The following is a 25,648-nucleotide window of genomic DNA, read 5'->3' as shown; positions in this document are numbered from 1 at the left end:
GGGGTGTTAAAGTCCCCTACTATTATTGTATTATTGTTGATGTGTTTCTTTGATTTTGTTATTAATTGGTTTATATAGTTGGCTGCTTCCATGTTGGGGGCATAGATATTTAAAATTGTTAGATCTTGTTGGACAGATCCTTTGAGTATGATATAGTGTCCTTCTCCATCTCTTATTATAGTTTTTGGCTTAAAATCTAATTGATCTGATAGAAGGATTGCTACTCCTGCTTTCTTCTGATGTCCATTAGCATGGTAACTTCTTTTCCACCCCCTCACTTTAAATCTGGAGGTGTCTTCGGGTTTAAAATGAGTTTTTGGTAGGCAGCATATAGATGGGTTTTGTTTTTTTATCCTTTCTGATACCCTGTGTCTTTTGATTGGGGCATTTAGCCCATTAACATTCAGGGTAACTATTGAGAGATATGAATTTAGTGCCATTGTATTGCCTGTAGGGTGGCTGTTACTGTATATTGTCCTGTTCCTTTCTGATCTAGTACTTTTAGGCTCTCTCTTTGCTTAGAGGACCCTTTTCAATATTTCCTGTAGAGCTGGTTTGGTGTTTGCAAATTCTTTCCGTTTTTGTTTGTCTTGGAAGCTTTTTATCTCTCCTTCTATTTTCAATGATAGCCTAACTGTATATAGTATTATTGGCTGCATGTTTTTCTCATTTAGTGCTCTGAATATATCATTCCAGCTCTTTCTGGCCTGCCTGGTCTCTGTGGATAAGTCTGCTGCCAATCTAATATTTTTACCATTGAATGTTACAGACTTCTTTTCCTGGGCTGCTTTCAGGATTTTCTCTTTATCACTAAGACTTGTAAATTTTACTATTAGGTGATGGGGTGTGGACCTAATCTTGTTGATTTTCATGGGGGTTCTCTGTGCCTCCTGGATTTTGATGCTTGTTCCCTTTGCCATATTGAGGATATTCTCTCCAATAATTCTCTCCAGTATACCTTCTGCTCCCCTGTCTCTTTCTTCTTCTGGGATCCCAATTATTCTAATGTTGTTTCGTCTTATGGTGTCACTTATCTCTCGAATTCTCCCTTAGTGGTCCAGTAGCTGTTTGTCCCTCTTTTGCTCAGCTTCTTTATTCTCTGTCATTTTGTCTTCTGTATGGCTAATTCTTTCTTCTGCCTCATTTATCCTAGCAGTGAGAGCCTCCATTTTTGATTGCACCTCATTAATAGCTTTTTTTACTTCAACTTGGTTAGATTTTAGTTCTTTTATTTCTCCAGAAAGGGCTTTTATATCTCCCAAAAGGGCTTCTCTAATATCTTCCATGCCTTTTGTGAGCCCGGCTAGAACATTGAGTATTGTCATTCTGAACTCTGGATCTGATATATTACCAATGTTTGTATTGATTAGGTCCCTAGCTTTCAGTACTGCCTCTTGTTCTTTTTTTTGTGTTGAATTTTTCAGTCTTGTCATTTTGTCCAGATAAGAGTATATGAAGGAGCAAGTAAAATACCAAAAGGGTGGCAACAACCCCAGGAAAATATGCTTTAACCAAATCAGAAGAGACCCCAAATCGTGGGGGGTTGGGGGGAGAAAACGGATAAAAAGAGGTTCAGAAAAAAAAAATAAAAGAAAAGAAGCAATTAAAAAAAAAGAAAATGAATAAAGAAAAATTATAAAAAAGAAAAATATATATATTAGATAAACTAGTTAAAAACGTTAAAAAAGAAAAGGGTAAAAGTTAAAAAAATTAAGCAGAAGAAGAGAAAAAAATTGAAAAAGAAAAAGAAATTAAATTAACTACAAGACTAAAGAATCACAGGGAGAAAGCCATGAGTTCCGTGCTTTGCTTTCTCCTCCTCTGGAATTCCGCTGCTCTCCTTGGTATTGAAACTGCACTCCTTGGTAGGTGAACTTGGTCCTGGCTGGATTTCTATTGATCTTCTGGGGGAGGGGCCTGTTATAGTGATTCTCAAGTGTCTTTGCCCCAGGCGGAATTGCACCGCCCTTACCAGGGACCGGGCTGAGTAAGCTGCTCGGGTTTGCTTTCTGGAGCTTTTGTTCCCTGAGCGCTTTCCGTAGAGTTCCGGAGGATGGGAATACAAATGGCGGCCCAGAGAAGCCGAGAGCCCGGGGCCCCACTCCTCAGTGTGCCCTCAGAGAACAGCGCCCAATTACTCCTGTCTCCGTGGCCCCCGGCTGCGCTCTGAGCTCACCGAGCCTGCGACCGGTTCAAGGTAACTCTGAGCTGGGAGCTCCCTCTCAGCTCTGTCTCTGTAGCCGGCTTCCCTGTTCTAATACCTGTAAGCGACACTCAGACACCCCCGATCCTTCTGTGACCCTGTGGGACCTGAGGCCATGCTAACCCTGCGTGGGCTTCACCCTGGTTTAGCCTCTGGAGCGGTGTCCCTCAGTGGAACAGACTTTTAAAAGTCCCGATTTTGTGCTTCATTGCTCCGTCGCTTGCTGGGAGCCGGCCCCTCCCCCCAGGATCTATCTTCCTGTCGCCTTGGATTCACTTCTTCGCTGGTCCTACCTTTCAGAAAGTGGTTGATTTTCTGTTTCTAGAATTGCTGTTCTTCTTCTCTTCGATCTGCTGTTGGATTTGTAGGTGTTTGCAATCTTTAGATAAGTTATCTAGCTGATCTCCAGCTAGCTGAAGTAGTCTCAGCCTGCTACTTCTCCACCGCCTTGACTCCTCCCTCTGGGCTAGCCAATTCTTAAAGATAGCAATGAATTCAGCCTTAGCATGCTGTTGATACATGAGCTGTCCAATCCAGAGCTATACCTCCTCTCCCTGGCCCATCGCACCCCAGTAGGCTATATTCCTTTACCTTTATCTTGACACGTTTTCAGGTAACTAGGGACCACCCCGGTAGTCCAAAGCCTCCAGAAATGATTCAGATTAGTCTATCATACGTTGTTCTCTTGCCCTGTCTTGACTTCTCCAAGGAAACACCAATAAAGACCCTGGTCTAAGTGCACCCCTTCTGGCCTCACCCCCCGCTGGCACATGTAACCACCCCCACTCTTGTTTTCTGCCTCTTGACCACTCTGGCATCTCAGATTTCACCTTGTGCACCTCCTGTCTCTAGGACCCGTAAGTGTAATTACCTTTGTTTTGTCTTGAGCTACTCCTCGTCTCCGCTTGTGTCTGTACCTGACTGATGGTCTCATGAAAGAATCCCAAACAGCCAGTTTTAGGTACAAATCCAATAGCTTTTAGCTTGTATGTGGAATCACTGAAATTACACAGTTTGGAGTTTACAGAGCATATATTTAATCAGCTCTTCGGAAAGCAGTAGAAACACTGCACGAAACTAAGTCAACTCTATTTCTCTTCTTGACACATGCACTTTGTAGCAAGGCTACCTTAGGCTTAGTGATGACTGAGAAAGAGCTGAAAGGAGCAGGAACTCTAGCTGTCTGATCTTTTTTGTTCCTTTTAGGTCCTAGGTCTTCATTCCCAGTGTAAGTAGTTGGCTAACACAGGGGGTAACACAAGTGAAAAAACATTCTTTGGTGTTTCATGTTTCTTAGAATGCTACTGCCCCTTTCTTCATTCAAAGGAAGTTCTGGTTCAAATGGCAAATAAGGCTTCTTGAGTAGGATTGCCCATGTTAGCAAATAAAAACCCGAGATAAACAATTAAATTTAGGTCTCAGAGAAACCACAAATCATTTCTATGGTACAAGGACATCCAAAATCCTGCATGGGACACACTGTATTTTACCTGGCAACTCTGTGTCTTAGGGCTATCAGTGTCCCAGATTTCTCAGTCAGACATGCAACATAATTAGTTTTTTAAAACTGTGTAAAATACATGGAACCTTTAAGCATTTTTAAGTGTCCATTCAGTGGCAATGAGTACACTTAAACTGTTGCACAATTGTTACCCACAGAACTCTTTTCATCTTGCAAAATGGAAACTCTATAGCATTAAACACAAACTCTTCATTTCCCCCTTGCCCCAGCCCCTTGGCAACCACCATTCTACTCTCTGTCTTTATGAATTTAGCTGCATTAAGTACTTCAGATGAGTAGGATCATGTAGTATTTTTTTTTACAGCATTTTAAAGCCCTTTTGCAACTCATTATGTCACTTAGCATAATGTCTTCGAGGTTCATCCATGTTGTACCATGTGTCAGAATTTCCTTTTTTAAGGCTGACTAATATTCCATTGTACACGCATGCCACATTTTGTTTACCCAGTCATCCACTGATTGATACTTGCATTTCTTCTACATTTTAGGTATTGTAAATAATGCCTCCATGGATATGGGTGTACAAATTCTCTGCTTTCATTTCTTTCGGGATACATACCCATAGATGGGATTGTTAGATCATATGATAATCCTATTTTAATTTTCTGAGGAACAACATGATTAGTTTTTATTTGCTTCGATTCTTGTTGAATGCTCATGCATTGCATTCACCAGAATTCTGTGCTCATGGGACACTGCAAACACCATGTCTAAACGAGGCAGGAAGGGACAAACAGGCATATAATGAACATTTCCTCTGCTCACATGCATTTTCCATTGTTTCATTGGACTTCACTTAGAAAACACTAACTCAAAGGTAAAGTTGTCTAGCTCTTAGATTTTAGCCATTGTATGGTTGTGAAATGGTATCTCATTGTAGTTTTAATTTGAATTTTCATGATGATTAATGAGGTTGACAATCTTTTTTTTCTGTACTTGTCAGCTCTTTATACCTCTTCTATTTAGTCCTGTCTTTATATAGTTATATATGTTTCCTATCCCCCCCATTGGTTTATCTTGTTAGTGTTTAGTTGTAAGAGTTCCTTATGTATTATGAGTATCAGTCACTTGTGATCCATATCTATGTGTGTGATACTAGATTCTAGATGCATAGATGCTATGTGTGTATCTATGTAGTTATCTATAATATATATATATATATATATATATATACATACATACTATACATAAATATATACACATTATGGATGTTTTTTCCTCCCAGTGTCTGACTTGCTTTTTCATTTTCTTACTCGCATCTTTGAAGGAGAATTATCAGTGTTTGTCTTTTATCATTTATGCTGTTTGTGTCTTACCTAAGAATCTTTGCCTAATCCCAAATCACAGAGATTTCTTCCCTCCTCCTTCTCTTGTAATGTCTTCCTCCCCCACCACCTTCTCTTAGTCTTCTTTAGCTGTTATATTTTAAATCTATGATCCATTTTGAGCTTATTTTTTTGGGTCGTGGGATGTAAGAATCAAGATTAATTTTTTTGTTTGTTTTTGAATATGGATACTCTCTTGTTTCAACTCCGTATGCTGAAAAGACTCTCCTTCCCACTGAACTCTTTGGTGAGAATTAGTAAATGTGTATGTGTGAGTCTATTGCTAGGTTCTCTGTTCTGTTGTGTTGTTTTATATATCTTTTCTTACACCATACTCTATTCTTTTGGCTATGTTAGATCCTTTGTGTTGTCAGATAGATTTTATAATCAGCTTGTTAATATCTATGTAAAAGAAGGTTGTGGCTGTGGGGAGGGACACCTGGCTGTCTCAGTCAGAAGAGAATCTGATTCTTGATCTCGGGGTCATGAGTTCAAGACCCAAGTTGGGTGTAAATAAAAAACTTTTAAGTCCCTCTCCACCAAGGATGTTGGCATTTTGATTGGGAATGCATTGAGTCTATAGATTGGGACTATACAATTGGGAGAGAAATAACATCTTAAAAAACATTGAATCTTTCAATCTATCAATATTGTATATATCTCCATTTATTTAGGTTTTCTTTAATTTCATCAATGATTTGTATTTTTTTTTAGTGTATTTTGTATATTTTGTTAAATTTATGCCCAAGTATTTTGGGTTGTCTGAAGTCATTGTAAATGCTATTTTTGTACAATTTTAATTTCTAGCTCTTCATTACTAGCATATAGAAATGCAATTGGTTTTTGTATTTTGAGTTTATATTCTCTGATTTTGCTAAACTCCCTTATTCTAGTAGCTTTTTAAAGATTCTTATATTCTTTTGATGGCTGCATAGTATTCCATTGTATATATATACCACCTCTTCTTTATCCATTCATCTGTTGATGGACATCTAGGTTCTTTCCATAGTTTGGCTATTGTAGGCATTGCTGCTATAAACATTCAGGTGCACATGCCCCTTTGGATCACTACGTTTTTATCTTTAGGGTAAATACCCAGTAGAGCAATTGCTGGGTCATAGGGCAGTTCTATTTTCAACATTTTGAGGAACCTACATGTTGTTTTCCAGAGTGGTTGCACCAGCTTGCATTCCCACCAACAGTGTAGGAGGGTTCCCCTTTCTCCGCATCCTCGCCAGCATCTGTCATTTCCTGACTTGTTAACTTTAGCCATTCTGACTGGTGTGAGGTGATATCTCATTGTGGTTTTGATTTGTATTTCCCTGATGCTGAGTGATATGGAGCACTTTTTCATGTGTCTGTTGGCCATCTGGATGTCTTCTTTGCAGAAATGTCTGTTCATGTCCTCTGCCCATTTCTTGATTGGATTATTTGTTCTTTGTGACAACATGGATGGAACTAGAGCGTATCATGCTTAGTGAAATAAGTCAAGTGGAGAAAGACAACTATCATATGATCTCCCTGATATGAGGAAGTGGTGATGCAACATGGGGGCTTAAGTGGGTAGGAGAAGAATAAATGAAACAAGATGGGATTGGGAGGGAGACAAACCATAAGTGACTCTTAATCTCACAAAACAAACTGAGGGTTGCTGGGGGGGAGGGGGGTTGGGAGAAGGGGGGTGGGGTTATGGACATTGGGGAGGGTATGTGCTTTGGTGAGTGCTGTGAAGTGTGTAAACCTGGCGATTCACAGACCTGTATCCCTGGGGATAAAAATATATGTTTATAAAAAATAAAAAATAAAAAAAAGATTCTTATATTCTGTGTACCAATCATTTCATATGCAAATACATTTTTTCCCCTTTTTGATATGTATGCCTTTTTTTTTTTTTTTTTCTTCTTGTCCTGTAACACTGGGACTCCCATTACTTTTAGTTAATTGAAAATATTTTATTTCTCCCCTATCTCTGAAGGTTTCCTTCTCTGGACACAACATTCTGGATTGATAAAGTTTCACTTTCAACACTTTGTTGATTTTGTATCTTTGACTTCTGGCCCTATATTGTTTCTCATCAGAAACAATGTACGTTTGTGATATCTTCTTTCTCTTGCTGCTTTCAAGACATTTTCTTTATGTTTGGTTCTCAGCAGTGTGACTACAATGTATCTGGGTAGTTTTATTTAAATTTATTTTATTTGATGTTCAGTGAACTTTTGGGATCTGTGAGCTTTAATCAAATTTTGGAAAACTTTGGTCATTATATCTTTAAATATTTTTATGACTCTTTCTAATTCTCTTTTACTTTTGGGTCTTCTATTATATATATCTCTTTTTTTTAAATATATAAACATATATTTTATCCCCAGGGGTACAGGTCTGTGAATCGCCAGGTTTACACACTTCACAGCACTCACCAAAGCACATACCCTCCCCAATGTCCATAATCCCACCCTCTTCTCCCAAACCCCCTCCCCCCAGCAACCCTCAGTTTGTTTTGTGAGATTAAGAGTCACTTATGGTTTGTCTCCCTCCCAATCCCATCTTGTTTCATTTATTCTTCTCCTACCCACTTAAGCCCCCATGTTGCATCACCACTTCCTCATATATCTTAATCTGCTTGGCATGTCCCCCCACAGGATCCTTGGTTTATCTTATCAGGATTTGACTGATAAGAATAACTCATATAACATGTCCAAGGAAAATTAGGTTCAAATAAATCAGGTTGTCTTTAGAGAAATTACAAAAGATGGTCCTGTACGTGACTGTGTGTATGTGTGGGTGTGTGTATATATAAGAGGGGACATGATGGGGCTTACATATCATCCCATGATGGTACAATGGTTAGGACTATTAGCTCTGCAGACAGACACACTGGTTTCAAATTCTGGTTTTGCAACTGAATTACTGTGTGACCTTGAACAAGTTACTTAGCTTCTTGAAGCCTCAGTTTCTTATCAATGAAATGGGAACAATATTAGCATAGGTGTAACTCAGAGGGAGATATTGTGGGTTCGTTTCCAGATCACTGCAATAGAGCTAATATTGCAATAAGTATAATATTGCAATGAGTCAAGTAAATTCCTTGGTTTTGCAGTGCATATAAAAATTATGTTTACACTATGCTGTAGACTATTAAGTGTGTAATAGCATTATGTCTAAAAAAAACAATGTGCATACTTTAATGAAAAATACTTTATTGCTAAAAAATGCTAACCATTATCTTTCAGTGAGTCATAATCAATGATTATAGATTACCATAACATATATAATAATGAAGAAGTTTGAAATATTGCAAGAATTACAAAAAAGTGACACAGACACAAAATGAGCAAATGCTGTTGGAAAAATGATACTCACATACTTACTTGATGCAGGATTGCCACAAATCTTCAGTTTATAGAAATTGCAGTATATATAAAGTGTGGTGTTCATGCACCTAATTTATGGAGATATAGGAAGGAAAAATGGTATTTTGTTGTTTGAATTAGCATTTTTTTAAATTAGTGAGGCTGAGCATCTTTGAATGTAATTATAAGTCGTATTTTTCCCCATGAATTGCCTGCTGACATTGTTGTGCATTTACATATATTCATTGAATTAATATTCATTAGGTTATGAGTTTTTTATTACCTTAGTATGAAATTAAAATACAAAGATGTAGTATTGCAACTATATCTTACTCATTTACTATTTTGTTGATTATATGTGTTAAAAATTCTTATTCTTAGTTCAATTTTTACAAACTTTGTTTATTAATTTTTTGTTAAGAAATGTTTAATTATTATAAAATAAAATCTGACAATATTTCTCTTTATAGCTGTTGGACTGAGGGACTCCATTACCAGCTGGTAATTGGCCAGAGGCCACACTCAGTCCCTTGCCACATGGGCCTCTCCAACATGGCGGCTTAGTTCATCAAAACATGCGAGCTAAGAAGGTAACAGAGTCTGCTAATAAGACAGAAGTCACAGTATTATGTAATCTACTCAGCAAATTAGCATCCTGTCATCTTTGTCATTTTCTGTTGGTTAGAAGCAGGCCGTTGGGTACAGCCCACCCTCAAGAGGAGGGGATTCCAAAAGGGAATGATTACCAGGAGACGGGGTACTCCTCTTTTTCCTTTGCCTGCACATCCAACCCATCAGCAAATCCTACTGGCTCTGCCTTCCACATATTCAGAAACAACCACTTTCTCACTACCTTCACTGCAATCACTCTGGTCTGAGCCATTACTCTCTTTCAGCTGGAGTAATGCAATAGCCTTCTAATAGGTCTCCCTGCTCCTGATTTTGCCTTCATGGACTCTATTTCCAAAATGAAAACTAGAGAGATTCCATTTAAAATTTGATCATGCCACTTCCCATCTGACTTGAAAAAACCAAGGTTCTTATAATGGCCATCAGCCTACTATCCCTGGCTACCTCTCTGGCCTTATTTCCTATTATTCTCCCCTGCACTCACTGCACATCAGCCACTCCTTGCTATTTCCGAAACAAGTATACTCCCATTTTAGGGCTTTGTATTAAATACTACTTCTGCCTGAAATTTTCCTCCTCCATAACTGCATAGTACCTTCCTACCTTATTTATTTATTTTTTTATTTCACAGAGAGAGAGAGAGAGAGAGAGAGAGAGAGATCACAAGCAGGCAGAGAGGCAGGCAGAGAGAAGGGGAAGCAGGCTCACTGCTGAGCAGAGAGCCCAATATGGGGCTCGATCCCAGGACCCTGAGATCATGACCTGAGCCGAAGGCAGAGGCTTAACCCACTGAGCCACCCAGGTGCCCCCCTTCCTACCTTATTTAAGTCTTTACCCAAATATTATCTTTGTAGCGTTGCCTTTCCTAAACATCCTATTTGAAATTGCAAACTCCTATTCCCTATTCCCATTGCTTGCTTTGTTTTTCTGCATAACACATATTCCTACTAATATGCTTTCTGTCTTAATCTGCACTAGAATGTAGCCTCCATGAAAACCAGGATTCTTCTACTTTTTTTAAAAAGATTTTTTTTTATTTTAGGAAGAAAGAGCACATATGAGTGAGGGAGGGGCAGAGGGAAAGAGAAAGGGAAAGGGAAAGAATGTCAAGCAGACTCCATGCCCAGTGCAGAGCCCATGCAGGGCTCAGTCCCATGACCCTGAGACCATGACCTGAGCCAAAACCAAGAGTTGGGTGCTCAACTGACTGAGCCACCCAGGCACCCTGAGAACCAAGATTCTTGTCTGGTTTACTGCTATATCTACAGCAACTTGAACATGGTAATGGATTAATACATATTTGTTTAGCAAGTGAACATATTTACATATTTAATCCATCTGAAATTAATTTTTATGAATGTTGGAGAGAAGAATGTACCTTAATCACCCCCCCCAAACAGGGCCAATTATTCCAACATCTTGTATTTAATAATCTATCCCACACACCACCACTTCCCCCTGAACTGAAATAGTCTAAATAGAGCGTAATGTTCCATAGAACATTATCTATTTCTCTACCAGTTTTTTAATATTCTAGTTTTATGGCATCCTTTAATGAGGCTTGGCCACATGAACACTGGAGCTGGATAATGAGTCTGTATTCTCAAAAAGAATTTGTAGATTTTCACTCTAGTTCTCTGATATTTCCTATGACTCAGTCCCCCTTTGGATTTCTGGATTTTTCTCTTTCATGCTAAATGAATAATGAACCAAAACACTGGTGATGATGGTGATGGTGATGGTGATGATAAAGAAGAACCCACAAATCCACCAGCCATGACATCTTTTGGATTAGAGAAGTGATTGATGAACAATGACAAATCAGATAAAATTGACAGTAGTAGGCCATTTTGTACAGCCCAAGCTTTCACCAGCTAGCGCATGATCTCCAGCTCCTCTCAAAGTCTTCCTCTGAGACTCCTCAGAGTGTCTCACATGTGCCTATGAACAAGCCCTCTCAGCTCCCATCTACTGTCTAAAGCTACAATTGTCAGTAAAGATCCGATACTGTAGAGGTCACATCTTAGATCTGTCAACCCTGGAACTTCCCCTGAGAAACAATTTCCTGTTTAAGAGTAGACTTGAAGGTTTGGAATATTTTCCATGGTAATTATAGAAATTAAGTGAGCTTAGCTTGGTTCACTCAAATTGTCTCAATCACGTTATATCTTTTAACAGCTAAACCTCTGTACAAATAAGGGAAGAAACTGAGTCATGGTTGACTGCCCCAGCAAAATTACACTTTGCCTCACAGGAAAGGGAACCATTGATCTTTGCTACTAGATGTGCCCAAGTTCCCTGGGGTGATACAGGTAGTAACAGTAGGGAGTGACCAGAGTTTTCCAGAACCTTGTAGAGAACCAAAAAAGAATAAGATGCTAGTGTCATACCACTATCTACTCAGACACTTCGTAAGGGAGCCAACACTGTACCACCATTTTGTTCTTATTTTAGACCCTGCCCACTTATAGCAGAATTTGTAGTTTCAAGTGAGCATACCCCCTTAGGGACCCAACACATTTTAAAACTAAGAAACTCTAAGAATGAGGTTATCATCACTGGATACAAATTTGGTCCCAACAAAAACAAAGCCAGAAACATTTCCAGCAGTCATTAAGGTCTTCAGAACCATGACTGACATCAGTCTGTAGCCAAAAATGTCAGAATTCTTCTGAGTCTAACAGGAAGACATGCCAAAATAAATACACGAATTTAATCATTTGGCAAAAAAGCCTTCTAATAAGAAAGTGAAATCAAAGGAGAGACCTCAAATGTTGATTACAGAATGCATCACTTCCCCAACAATGACAAAGCTGTATCATCAGATAACTCAGTCCAGTGAACTTTTAATATTATTGTGTCAACAGCAGAGCCTCTGGGAAAGCTGAATTGAAAATAAACAGATTTTTTTTTTTCATTTTCTATGTCAGGACATTTGAATGAAAACTGGTTAGGTTTATTTACATTATTTCAGTGACATCTAGAAACAGCAGCGGAGACTATGAGTGGGAATGACACATCCCTCTTATCAGCTCTGAGAACGCATGTGGAGAGGCTGCATTTAGATGAAGAGAAAAGGGTAAGATTTAAGGTAAATGAATAAGAAAAATGCCTCGATGACTTCACCCATTGGAGCATCCTCTAGCTTTTGCTTTACAGATTGTCACAGCCTGGCGTTTTGAGTGACTCGGGTAAAAACCACAGCAAGCCAAGGTGCTTAGGCCTGGATTTTGTAAGCTTATAGAGAGGGACACTGTAAGAAGTGGCTCTTGTGCTGCAAACGCCTGCACGTTATTTCTGAAGAGCGCATTGGTGGGCTCATGTTACCTTCCTTTTGAGCACTACAGGGTCAGACCTCCCTATTCTGATGTGCTGCCAATCATGTGAAAAAATATGCTCGGACTAGGGAGTCCAACTTCTAAGTGCCTTGCTCATCCTCCACATCTGACTTTTGGTTATTTCTTGCTTTACAGGATCTTTACAGATAGTACGGGGAGATGCCAGAACTATGCTATCCCATTGCCACTGAATTCCTAGCCTTCTCTGTGCCTTTGCGAAGACTTCTAAAACAACTAGAGGAAATGCCCTGTCTTCAGCCATATGCCCAAACTAGGAGGCTTATCTGCCCTGATCCCCCCTCTCATCTGGCTGCTATGGTGTCAGTTCAAGTCTATGGAATGTCTACCCGCTAGTCCTGGCTTACTGAAATCTTGGATGGTCATCGTGGAAGGCTCTACTTTTTCCAGGAAGCCATCTTTGCTTAATCTAATAGAAACCGATCTGCCTCATTAATAATTGTTTCTCCCTCAAGGCTAGAGTAAGATCTTCAGAGAACCATGGCTCTGAAAAGGTTTTGGTATTCTTCTATTATTCAAAATGCAAACAATACTAAAATATAAAATATAAAATATATGTACAAAGGTCTAACCAGTTCTACCCACCCCCTCCATAATTGCCAGACAGGAATTTTTTTTTTTTTTTTTTTTTTTTTTTGTGGGGGGAGGGAAGGGACAGAGGGAGAGAGAGAGAGAAAAAAAATCTTATGGAGACTCCATGCCCAGTACAGAGCCTGATGTGGGGCTCAGCTCATGACCCTAGAGATCATAACCTGAGCTGAAATCAAGAGTCAGACACTTAACCAACTGAGCCACCCAGGTGGCCCAACAGGAGATTTTTAAAACATATATAAAATTCTTTCAAAAATTATTTTGGTCCCTCTGATTTGGTAGTATTCAAGATGATGCTAAGGCTTTCTGTCTATTGGATTATTCACCTGCTTCCTTCACTAGAAGAAGAGATTGGGGACTTTGGCTGATTAATCACTGTATCTCTGAAGCCCAGAATATAGCATCCACATACAATAGGTGTTCAATTTGTTCAACTAATGAATAAAAGGGAAATTTTCTGGCTGTCTTCAAATTTATCAAGACCTTCATGTGGGGGATATGTAGGAGGGGATACCAGTTTAGGTTTTCTCCTGTGCTTCTTAAGACAAGGACCTATGTGGGGCGCCTGCGTGGCTCAGAGGGTTAAGCCTCTGCCTTCGGCTCAGGTCATGATCTCAGTGTTCTGGGATCAAGCCCCGCATCGGGCTTCCTGCTCAGTGGAGAGCCTGCTTCCCCCATTCTCTCTCTGCCTGCCTCTCTGCCTACTTGTGATCTCTGCCTGTCAAATAAATAAATAAAATCTTAAAAAAAAAAAAAAGACAAGGACCTATGCATGGGAGCTACTGGGACTGAATGTAAGAATTCTGTGACATTTAGAGTTGGTCAGCATTACCGTTTTATGGCCTTGTGAAGTAATAAACTCCCCATCTGTAGAAGTACTCAGATTTGAGGAGCATCTGAAAGGGAATTCCTTTTTCTAGAGAGGAGTTGGAAGAGATGCCTGTGATACACAGAATGATGATGCTCCCAATGATGTCTACATCCTAATCTCTAGAACCTTTGAGTGTTATTTTACATGGTAGAAGGCATTTTATACATGTGATGGACCTTAACATGGGGAGATTATTCTGGACTATTGGGGTGAGGGGGAGAATCTAATTATGTGTCCTTAAAATCAGACATTTCCTGGCTGATGTTGCAGTCAAAGGATAATGTGAAGAACAGAGAGGTGCAATATTGCTGGCTATGAAGAAAGAGGAAGGGGGCCACAACCCAAGGAATATGGTTAGCCTTTAAAAGATAGAAAAGGCAAGAAAAGAGTCCCCTGCCCCACACACAGCCTCCAGAAAGGAACACAGCCCTGTTAGCACTATTTTTATGACTTGTGTTGAGTTTTTGACTTCTGTTGGAACTCTAATGTACAGAACTATAAAATAATAAATTTGTGTTTTAATCCATCAAGTTTGTTGGAAAACGAATACAACCACCTGTAAGGTTGTTTTCCAGATCTAGGGTTCTATAATGCTGAATTGTTGGGAGGAAGGCCTGGATTAGAGCCAGGAAAACAACTCCAAAGTTGAGGGTTTTTAAGCATGGAGGTTGTTTATTGAGTAGATTGTGAAATCCCTATCTCTCACAAGTTTAAAGATCAGAATGGGTCAATGTGATTGGTCTAGAGCTCAGTCTAAAGTTCCATTACCCAAGACTTCTGTGGGTAAGCTAGATGAAGTCTCACTTCCTGGAGTCTATAAAGGGTCTCAGAAGTGAAAAGGTAGGGTTTCTGTAAGAATGGAGCAAACGGCGTTCATTCATTCATTCATTCATTCATTCCAATAGCCTTTAAGTGCAATTTCCCTTTGGAATGCTTTGGGTTTTAGGTGAAAATGTTCAAAATGAAGCAATTTTAAAATTTCTATTTCCTATTTGGAATGGATATAAAATTTCACATATAACACAGCCATTGATCTTATGATCAAATGAGCCTGCCATTTGATTTTGAGTGTTTGAGCAAGGCTGCCTATTTCCATAAAAAAGTCTGTTATAATAGAAACCATTTTGATTATTTCTTAAATTTAAGAAAACTCCCTTTTGCCTCAGGGGAGCACAAGCCTTTGAGCCTGCAAATCAGTTTTCACACAAGGAGAACCCTCTCCAGGAACCTGTTCTGACTAGCCAACTAAGGTTGGAGTTTCACCTGAAACTCCCTCTGATCTGTGCCTTCATGTGTCACTGGCCTCTGGCTTCAAGGAAGTCAGCACGTGTGCCTTAAGAAGTACCTAGATGTTGCTGCTCTTTTTGGGGGGGGGGCATTACACTTGTTTTGGAAAGTAAAATGTAAATTGATATGGACTGTGGATAATTCCACGAGCTATTCAGCCATATGTAATGTGAGGGATTTCTCTGAAACTGGTAAGTGGCATTTTGACCACAGAGTCACTGTCTCAAGTCCGCCTCCCTTCCCCATGTGGAATTCAGTTAGATTCTTGTGTCTGTTTGAAGGGAGGTGGAGAGGGAGTGCGTATAGGGGGCAGCTAGTTATAATTGCCTCCTTTGCACCCTCAGAATGTCTCATCTGTCCTCATGCACCAACCAGTTTAGTGGTAAAGAATCTAATTTTGCATCAGCGATGATGAGGCTACTTCACCTAGGAGCTAGCTGCTGCAGCTGGGCTTAAAAATCTGTTAGCCAGGAGATACCATTATGATGGGCTGGATGTGGCCTTCAAATGACCAGTTACACTACCTAGAATTCCTAGACCTCGGACATTAACCCCATTTCATCCAGAGGACACTGAAGAGGAGAGAACTGTAGAGTCTTATTATAGGTCATCTTCTGACTGCTAGTCCTATTTTTTGACTCCTAGTCTAGTGCGCTTCATGGTTCAGAGCACTATGACCCAAACTGGTTTCTAATACAGCTGAGGCTAAACATTTCATAAAGAGATTTAGCATCTTGGTTAAGAGAACAGCCTCTGGAGTCTAAGCTAACTGGGTGTGAATGCTATCACTTACTGGCAATGTGACCCTGGGTAAATTGCTAACCATGAATTTACCCAGCAAGTCAAAATTTGGCCTAATCCCTGCTAAGGAGATTCCAACAAGGGCTTGGGTAATTTTTATTCAACAAGCACATCCGATGGGAGCAGGGAAGGGTGGATGGACGTGGTTCAGAGGAGTCAGAAATTGACTGAGACCCAGAAAATCAAGACGCATGACATTTCTTGGTCACCAGAGTTCGCGGGCCACCATTCTTACCGACTACACCAGAAAACCTTAAGAATTCTCATACTCCGCCATCCCCAAGGCTACTGGCCCCGTCTGAGTCTGACCATCAAACATTCCCCATTCTTGAGCCGGCTTAAGTTTTCAGCGCTTGCGCCGGCCTATTGTCTCCTCCCAGCTTTCCAGTCCGAAGGCTGGGATCTCCCACGTTGCTAGGGCCACAGGAGCCTACGGTGGCCGGACTACTGTGGCTCCGCTGGCTGCACGCAGAGCGGGCGACGGCGGCCGAGGAGGCCCAAGTCCCAGGCTTTGCCAGGTCGGGGTCCGCACTGACGGCTGTGCGCGTGCGTGCCTCCGTGTACTCAAGGATCAGAATGTGCGGAGCTGCGGGTGCGTCGGCGGCGCGCGTGGGCGCGGTCCTGAGCACGGCTGGGGCGGGGGATGGGGGAAAGGGGCCGCGCCCTGGGCGCGGTCCCGGAGTCTGCGGGCGGTGTGAAGCCAGGCTGCGGGGGCCGGGTAGCCCGCGACGGCCCGCGGCTAGCGGCTCTCCAGCTCTGTATCCGAGCTAGCTCACCGGGGCCAACTGCGAGCGCTCCGCAGACAAACGCGAACGCGCGAGGTAGTGGCTGGGCGCTCTGCGGACAGAGCCGAGTTGGCCGGACCACTTCAAGCCCTGTGACTGGCTAGAGACTTGACCATCGGGACGCGCTTCAGCTGTAAGCGGGACCTGGTGACAGCACTCCCTTCAAGGCGGGCGTGGCGAGGGCTGGATGAAGAGCGAGAAGCCAGGGGGATGTCTTTCTACATCACCTGCAACTGGGAAAAGCAACCCCTGCATTCTTGTGGCAGCTCGAGTTGTTGGCGCTTTATCTCCCTTTTTGGAGGGTCGGCTTCTGGGAGGCTGTGTTGGGGACAGCTTTCCCAGATTTGGGAAATTTACCACTTACTGGATTTGCTCTGTTCTTTTAACCTACACATTTCAAAAACGTTTCTTCTTAAGGCTGTATATTCCTTATAATGTATTATTTTCACGAATTACTGTGCTAGTGGAAAGGAAGGTATTCAAAGGTGTATATATATGAGAAGACTCTTCAGGGAAGTGTTAGATTGTCGGGCAGAAGGCAACTCACCAGACAGCCAGCATTGTTGCGTGAAGAACCATGGGAGCAGACATTAGACTCTTTTAGGGATCATGGTTGGATTTTCAGGCATTTCCTGTTAAATCATGGTAAAGAATATATATTTGTGAATAGAGGGGCCCATTTTATATCTTAGAAACAAGCCTGATGGAGTACCTGGATATTATGTTTTAGGAAGTATGAGCCCATTGTGGTAGGCTGAAAATGCACCCACCCCTAAGATTTCCACTTCCTAATGCCTGCAACCTGTGAATGATACCTCATTTGGAAAAGAGTTTGCAGCTGTAATTGAATAAGGATCTCCAGATGGAGAGGTTATCTTGGATTAGCTGAATCGGTGCTATTACAGTTGTCCTTAAATAGAGAGAAGCAAAGAGAGATTACACAGGAAAAAGAGAAGATGGTCATGGGAAGATGAAGGGGGAGAATTGGAGTTTTACGGCCACAAGCCAATGAATGTTGGCAGCCATCAGAAGCTGGATGAGATGAAGACTGGATTCTTCCTTTGAGCCTCCAGAGAGAGCAAGGTGTTTTGTCGGTACCTTGATTTTTTTTCTCTTTTAAAGATTTATGCATTTATTTTAGAGAGTGAGGGCGTACTAGTGGGGCAGGGAGATGGGGAAGAGGGAGGGAGAGAATCATAAGCATACTCCGCACTGAACGCAAAGCTCCCTCTGAATGCAGCGCGCATGGTGAGGTGGGGCTGGATTCCAGGACCCTGGGATCATGACCTGAGCCAAAATCAAGATTCAGCTGCTTAACTGACTGAGCAACCCAGGTGCCCCATGAATCAACACCTTGATTTTTGGTTCACTAGGACTAATTTTGGATTTCTGGCCTAGAGAGCTGTGGTAGAATACATTTCTGGTGTTTTAAGTCAGCAAGTTCATTATAATTTGTTACTGTAGCCACAGGAAACTAATGCTCATTATTAATTCAGAGAACTACTAGATCTCCAAGTCCACAGAACATGGAATTCATTGATACTAGCTTTGCCCTATTTTTCTTCCACAGAATATCTTGACTGTGGTTGATGATATTGAGAATGACTTGGTGACCTTGAGTAGCATGGCTTCAGCCCACTTCTCCAGGTATTTTTTGCTTGGTGTTGGTTGGCAGGGATAGCAATATAAACCATAATGTCCCTGTCAAGGCTACAAGGTCAACATTAGCCTGTCCATGTCCATTTTGGCTTCAGAATGTTAAAGTTAATTGTTGACCCTGCCTCTCCACGCACTGTGAGAATTGGATAAGCCTCACAGTCGGTGTGTGGTAATAAGGTGAGCCAAGTGAAAAGAAACAAAAAGGAAAAAAAAAAAAAAGAAAACCCCTTGGCTGTTTATATTAGCATTGTGAGCAAATTTCTGTTGTACTGGGTTTATAAATCATAACCTATAAACAAACCCATGAAGTCAAGATTGATTCAGGAGCCCAGGCACTAGTTCTAGCTCTTCTTTAGGCCATTTACTTAACCTTTCCTGAGAGCTGAAAGGGCACGAGACACAATAACAATACATATTATTTAAAAACACATGTATTAGAAATTGGACTAAGTGCTCTCTCTATATATATATATGTATAATCTTATTTCATCTTTGTGACAACCCATAGCAATAGCTTATCTTCATTATACAGATGAAGAAATTGAGTTTCAGATAAAATTAAGAAAACTTTCCCAAAGTTGCAAAATCAGTGGCTGAGCTGGGATTCGGACACAAAGATGTGTTTTTTTCCCAAGTATATACTGTTAATCACCATTGAGTAGTTCATACATGTAGAGACAGTGGAAAGGTACATCATTATGCATTATAAATTAGTCTTTATTGATGTCATTATGACTTTAATTTCATAGTATCAAATACTCACACAAACTCTAGAATCTGTTCCTCCTAGACTCAGTGTTGGATGTCCTTACTCTGAGTAGCTCCAGTAAACCAATGAGGATTTCTGGGGGTCAAGACTTTGATAATGTATTTATTTTGGGAAACCAAGCTCAAATCCCACTCTATCAGTGAAAACTTCTCTTCTTACTACTTATCGTGGTGAACTCTCATGACCTGAAGATTGCTATAACTGCAGCCCACAGGTCTGGAAACCAAAGAAGCCTCATTCCCTGTGATTATCCTAAATATGCTATAATTTCTTACTTAATTCATCATTTAATGCAAGTTACACATAATGCATTTTAAATTTTCTGAGCATTTGAATTTATTTTAAGCCACAAATCTTAACAGAGCTCTGAATGTGGATTATTTCCCCCCCCAAAGTATTACAGATCCAACTGCTAAAACCATTGGGTAATAATTCCAAAAGCCTGAGTGAGGGGCAGGATATTGTGACCATGAGGGAGTGAGGAAGAGCCAATATAACAATGTGGTCTGAAAATCACTCCTGTGGCCAGTGGGAGCTCAGTTCCTCTGGGAATGTTCTAGATGTTTTCTAGAACTACTTGTTTTGAAGGGTGGGAACCTGCTTTCTGCCACTGGTAAAGGTTTTCCCTTAGCAGGGGTGTGGAGCAGAGGCATGGGGAGCAGAGGGAACAGCAACCATTCTCCTATATTTCTGGGCAGAGCTCAAACAGGCCAGTGGCCTTCCACTGCTTCAACTTCTGAGAAGTCTCTGAGGCAGGACACCTACAGACAAAGGTATGCCCATTCCTGTATTTAACAAGTGTTGAATACCTGCAGATTTTCGGGCACACTGCCTGGCACTGGAGATAGAATGTTGAATTAGACTTGGTTCTTGTCCTTGTGGGAATTACAGTCTAGTGAGGTATCACATGCCAGAGTTTATAGGCAAGGAAGTGACTTGAGTATAGGGACCCAAAAGTTGTTCAACGTTCAATCTAATTGGAAAAGAGAGGGTGAGGAGCAAGAAAGACTAAGTAACCAGGGGTCAGGTTATAGAACACTCTTGTTAAGGAGCTTGGGCTCCATTTTGAGGGCAATCATGTTCTTAAGTGGAGAGTGACATCATCATACTTGTATTTTGGAAAGAAATAAGCACATGGGGTAGGACATAACTAAGGAGGAGGATCATGTGACAGTGCAGGTGAGAAACTAGTGGGTCATTGTAGACTTTTGGCAATGGTGGTGGATGGAGAAGGTATTTAAGAGGAAATTCACAGTTGAATGTGGAGAGTGAATAAGCTGAAGGGTTTTAGTTTGTTTTCTGGCAGCACGATAGATTGTTAAACTATTTCTCAACTTACAGGAAATGTAAGGTGGAATAGGTTTGGGGTGATTTGAATTTGGGCCTCTCTCATGGTTATGATTATCACCTGGATGTTAGAATGGATGGACTCTCACACTGAGAGCGGTTCAAACAAGAAAAGAAGGGAACCAGGACAGAGTTCTGCTGCCCACTGATGTTTTGGAGGTGGACAGAGAAAGAAGATGCTCCCAGGAAGTGACATAGGGATCTAAGAAGAGTCTGTTGGAGCAGTTGACAAGCAGGACATTGACAAGAAGTGATGTTTGTGAGCAGTTTCTGGGGAGTGGTAGTACCCAGATTTCATCAAGCTGAATGGTTAATGAGAGTTGATAAAGCAGAGTCCGCTGGTGTAGATAGTGCTTCCAGGAGGTTTGTCTTTGTATCAGTTCCTTAGAGCTGCTGTATCCAGAAGTTTGTGTCAGCTTCTTAGAGCCCAACAAACCAGGTGACTTAAAACAACAGAAGTGTATTTTCACAATTCTGGAGGATACAAGTCTGAGATCAAGGTATCCATAGAGCCATGCTCCCTCTGAGGTTTTGAGGAGAATCCTCTCTTGCCTTTTCCTAGTTTTTGGCGGTGGCTATCAATTCTTGGTGTTCTCTTGATGATAGACCCATCACTCCATTCTCTTTGTCTATCATCATGTGGCACTCCTCTTGGTGTGTTTCTGTCTGTTTTTGTTTCCAAAAAGTCATATTTTTTCCTTTAAAGAGGAAATTAAGTTAAAATGAGCCCTTTAGAGTGAGCCTTAATCTGATATGACTGGTATCTTTATAAGAAGAGATTAGAATCCACAGAGAGCCTCCAGGAATGTGTGTCTACAGAGGAAAGATCACATGAGAACACAGCAAGAAGATGGTCATCTGCAAGGCAAGGAGAGGAGTCTTGGAAGAAGCCTAACCTGCCAGCACCTTGATCTTCTAGTCTCCAGAAATGTGAGAAAATAGATTTATATCTATATCATGTAGTCATGTAGTCTGTGGCACTTTGTTAGGGCATTCTCTCAAACTAATAGGAGAAGGGGCACAATTAAATCTCCTGGTGGACAGTCTAGAAGTGGGCCCTGCTCCATAGTTTCCCTAAACTGTGACCTATCACATGGTCATAGCGCCCTATCGAGAGCTGATAAGGGGCTCCAAGCTGGGTGTGGTAGGGAGAAGCAAATCAGGTTGAGCAGATGTACCTCTTCTTCCCCAGTGTATTCAAGGAGCTGCTTTCTGCCAGTTGGGCTTATGTTACATTTCATCCAGTTAACATCTTTGCTACAAGCGATGTTCCGTTTTAAAAATACAGGGTTAGGGGAGGGCGGCTAACTCTGTTCCAAGTGTTGATTTTCAAGTACTATCAACTCGTGAGATGTTCCCTTTTCAGATTCATCCAGGGAAGCGAACCTTCTACATTTGAGATGATAATAGTGAATCAGAAGCTGTTTCATGACACATGAAGCACAGACATCACTTCCCCAGCTCATATATTCTTATTTATTTACTTGACCAAAAGAGAGAGAACAAAAGCAGGCAGAGCAGCAGGCAGAGGGAGAGGGAGAAGCAGAGTCCTTGCTGAGCAGGGAGCCCAATATGGGGCTCAATCCCAGGATTCTGAAATCATGACCTGAGCTGAAGCCAAATGCTTAATTGACTGAGCCACCCAGGCACCCCGCCAACTGATATTCTAATAATTTAAATATGGTGGTAAGAAGAAGTTAAAAGTGTATATGCACATGTGTGGAATTTACCTGGGAATGGTGAGAAACAGGAAGAGAAGGACGAAAAATGAATCACTTTTTTTTTTTTTTTTTTTAAGAAGGACCGCAAAAATTCTCTTGTCTACTTGTGACAGACAGCCTTACAGAGTAATCCATCTTTGGATGTCTCTCTCTCATGAGCAGTTTTTTTTTCATCTCCTGTCTGCATTTCCACATTCCTCACTCGCTCATATAGTTAATGTTTGTCCCCTCCCCCACCAGCCATCTTCTCTATTTTGAATATATTTCCTTGGAAAACTCTACAATAATATTTACTTTGTATAAGTTTTAAAATTTTACATAAAGGATATTGTACTATAAATCTCATTCTGCCAACTCTCATGAAATGCTAGGTCTTCAGGATCTAGTCATGTTATTTTATATGACATCCTTCTTTTTTATTTTTATTTTTATTTTTTTATATGACATCCTTCTGATTGGTGCAGTCACATACCATAGCTCATCTTTTCCTCTACTCATACTTACCTAGGTTATTCCCAATTCTTCTTGCTTTTATGAACTTGTACACAGCTTCTATGAACCTGCCCTGTAGTGGTGTTTTGTTTTGTTTGTTTTTTGTATATATGTCCTAGAGTAAATGCCAGAGGTTTCGGGCTTACGTATTTCATTTCACTAAGTCATGCTGGATTGTTCTCAGGAATGGTTGTACCAGTGTAATTTCTAATATGGTAAATACTAGCAATAGATATAAGCTACATAAACAAAAGTTCCTTAGATTCTTTGGTCTTTTTTAAGAATCTGAAGAATCCTGAGACCCTATAATTTGAGAGCCAGTGACTTAGTCTTCAACAGTATTGGTGAAAATCATCAATTATCAAATCTACGTTAAATTCATGTATCCGGTGAGGTACTGTCTTATCTTTAAGTGTTCACCTATTAGGAAGGCACGTTCCCTCCTTTTTTTTTTTTTTCACCATTTGGAGGAAAAGCAAATTAACTCCCAAGCATGGTAGGTCTCTTTTATCCTTCAGGCTGAATTGAAAGGAGGGAGGTACTTCAGAGAGCAAGGAAAGCAGGCTGGGAGAGTGTGGAAGGACAGCCCTGTCCCAGGAGCACAGAGTGAGGGTGGCATTGAGCCCTCCACTCTCAGAACTTCCAGAGGCAAGCTGGGAAGGTTTCTGCTGATTCCGAGCCAGGACCAGGGGCCACCGTCCGGATTAGGACTGTTGGTGCTGGGTGAAGACATTCAGGATATTAACCGGAACGGGTCAGTTTTCCAGTCAAAATTGTTGTCCCCAGCCCAACTGGTGAGTAACTAGGAAACCCTCTGTTTCAGTGTGTGGTCCCTTTAAGAGCAGCTGCAACTAACTGTTCCAGTAACTGAACTTGGTCCATTCTGGGAGTCCCAGGCTCACCCAGGGAGCCAGTCCTTCCCTTTCATTCCAGGGCCTGGCCCTTGAAATTTTGCGGAACAGGTGTCAAGAGGCTGGAATTAGTGCCCTGTACCTTAAATGGCCAGAAAAATAATAAACCAAGACGACAGATTCATATTCACTTACCCACTGCTTAAAAACATTCTAGTAGTTTGGACTGTCACTGTTTGGTGGTTGCCAGTGTAGTCACTCTGTGTGATGTGTGTCTGTGCCCATGTATATAAAATTCAACAAACATGCGTATGTTCACCATACAGAATAAACCTACACACACACACACACACACACACACATACTTATAAACTATTTATATATGTATATAGTTATTTTTTGGTTTTATGTTTTTAAATGTTTGTTTTTAAAATTTTATTTAATTTAAATTGAATTGATTAATTAATTTTTAAAGAAATCATTGGAGATAAGGCAAAGCAAAAATTGCCTTTAATGTTACCTCCACGCTCAATCCCTCTGTCTCCCTACCTTGGCCCCTGCTCCAGGCACTTACTATTCTGAGTGTGTTGTGAATGATTTCAGTCATTTAAAAATACATTTACATACCTACATTTATAAATACAGATCCATAAGCAAGACACAATATTGTACTTACGTTTCTGAAAAGTTTACATAAATGATTTAGTAGAGTACATGTCTATCATTTTCACATCACTCTTAGATTTCTCAGCTCTATCTACCATATCAATCATCTATCATCTGTTGATAGTCACTCTTTTTTTTTTTTTTAAAGATTTTATTTATTTATTTGACAGAGAGACAGAGATCACAAGTAGGCAGAGGCAGGCAGAGAGAGAGGAGGAAGCAGGCTCCCTGCTGAGCAGAGAGCCCAATGCGGGGCTCGTTCCCAGGACCCTGGGATCATGACCTGAGCCGAAGGCAGAGGCTTAATCCACTGAGCCACCTAAGTGCCCCGATAGTCACTCTTTTAAACATCTCCACAATATTTCATCACATGATTAAGACTTTTTTTTTTAAGAATTTTTTAATTTATTTGACAGAGAGCGAGCGAGAGAAGAGACAGAAGCACATACAGGGGGAATGGCCAGCCACAGAAGCAGGCTCCCTGCTGAGCAAGGAGTCTGTTGTGGGGCTCTATGCCAGGACCCTGGGATCATGACCTGAGCCAAAGGCAGCCACTTAACTGTCTGGGCCACCCAGGCGCCCAAGATGGGTTTTATTTACCTGTTCCTCTATTGACAAATTTTTTCCTTTTTTTTTTTTTCCCACTGTTGCAAACAGTGCTGAAATGCACATGCTTGTTCACATCTCCTTGGACACACGTATGAGATTTTTTAAAGCCATAATTAGAAGCGGAAATGCAGTAGTCCCTTCTTAACCAGTTTTGCTCTCCAAGGTTTCAGTATATTCCGGGGTCACCTGTAGCCCAGGAGCAGATAATCCTTCTTCCGGTGTATGGTCAGCAGGTCAATAGTAGCCTAACACCAGGTGATAGTGCCCATGTCATTGACCTTACTTTGTCTCCTTGCACAAACATTTTATCACCTCCCATCATCCCAAGAAAAAGGTGAGCTACAATACTACCAGATATTTTGAGAGAGAGAGGCCATATTCACATAACCTTTGTTATGGTATATTGTTGTAACTGGTCTATTTTATTATTATTGCTGTTAATCTCTCACCATGCCTAATTTGTAACTCGAACTTCATCATAATTGTGTATGAATAGGAAATAACATAGCGTTTATAAGTTTCAGTACTCTCTGTGGTTTCAGGCATCTGCTGAGGGTCTTGGAATGTACCACCCATGGATAAGGAGTGACTACTGTACTGGACTGTGGGACACCTGCTGCCTAAACTTACTCTTTAAAATGCTTAGAGTAATTTATGCTTCTGCCTGTCCTCTGCTGGCTTCCCATTCCCCATGTCCTCACCAACACTTGGCATTGTCATACTCTTGAGTTTTTAGCTTTAGCCTCATTGAACTTGAGCATATCTTAGTATGTTTATGGGCCAAATTAATCAACAATCATATATTTTGCTCAT

The 25,648-nt window shown here is 40.9% G+C and overlaps 1 protein-coding gene across 5 annotated transcripts in view; it reads left to right on the top strand.

Moving 5' to 3' along the window:
* Positions 1-14,374, top strand: part of RNF6 (ring finger protein 6) — a 40,797-nt gene extending 26,423 nt beyond the window's left edge. The window contains exons 6-8 of one of the 5 annotated variants that reach the window (XR_009399938.1): positions 8,871-8,990; positions 12,005-12,121; positions 12,504-14,374. Coding sequence is in view for 1 of the 5 variants with exons in the window: in XM_059377561.1 (XP_059233544.1) it covers positions 12,504-12,518 (15 nt within the window). In the remaining 4 variants the exon portion in view is untranslated. Of the gene's footprint in view, positions 1-8,870; positions 8,991-11,960; positions 12,122-12,503 lie in introns of all 5 variants that reach the window. The other 4 variants (XR_009399939.1, XR_009399936.1, XR_009399937.1 and 1 more) reach the window with 4 other exon arrangements.
* Positions 14,375-25,648: the final 11,274 nt, after the last annotated feature.

The sequence above is a fragment of the Mustela nigripes genome, chromosome 15 (assembly GCF_022355385.1).
Source record: "Mustela nigripes isolate SB6536 chromosome 15, MUSNIG.SB6536, whole genome shotgun sequence".
NCBI lineage: Eukaryota > Metazoa > Chordata > Mammalia > Carnivora > Mustelidae > Mustela > Mustela nigripes.
Note: the sequence above shows the minus strand (reverse complement) of the source record. Positions and strands in the feature narration are given on the sequence as shown.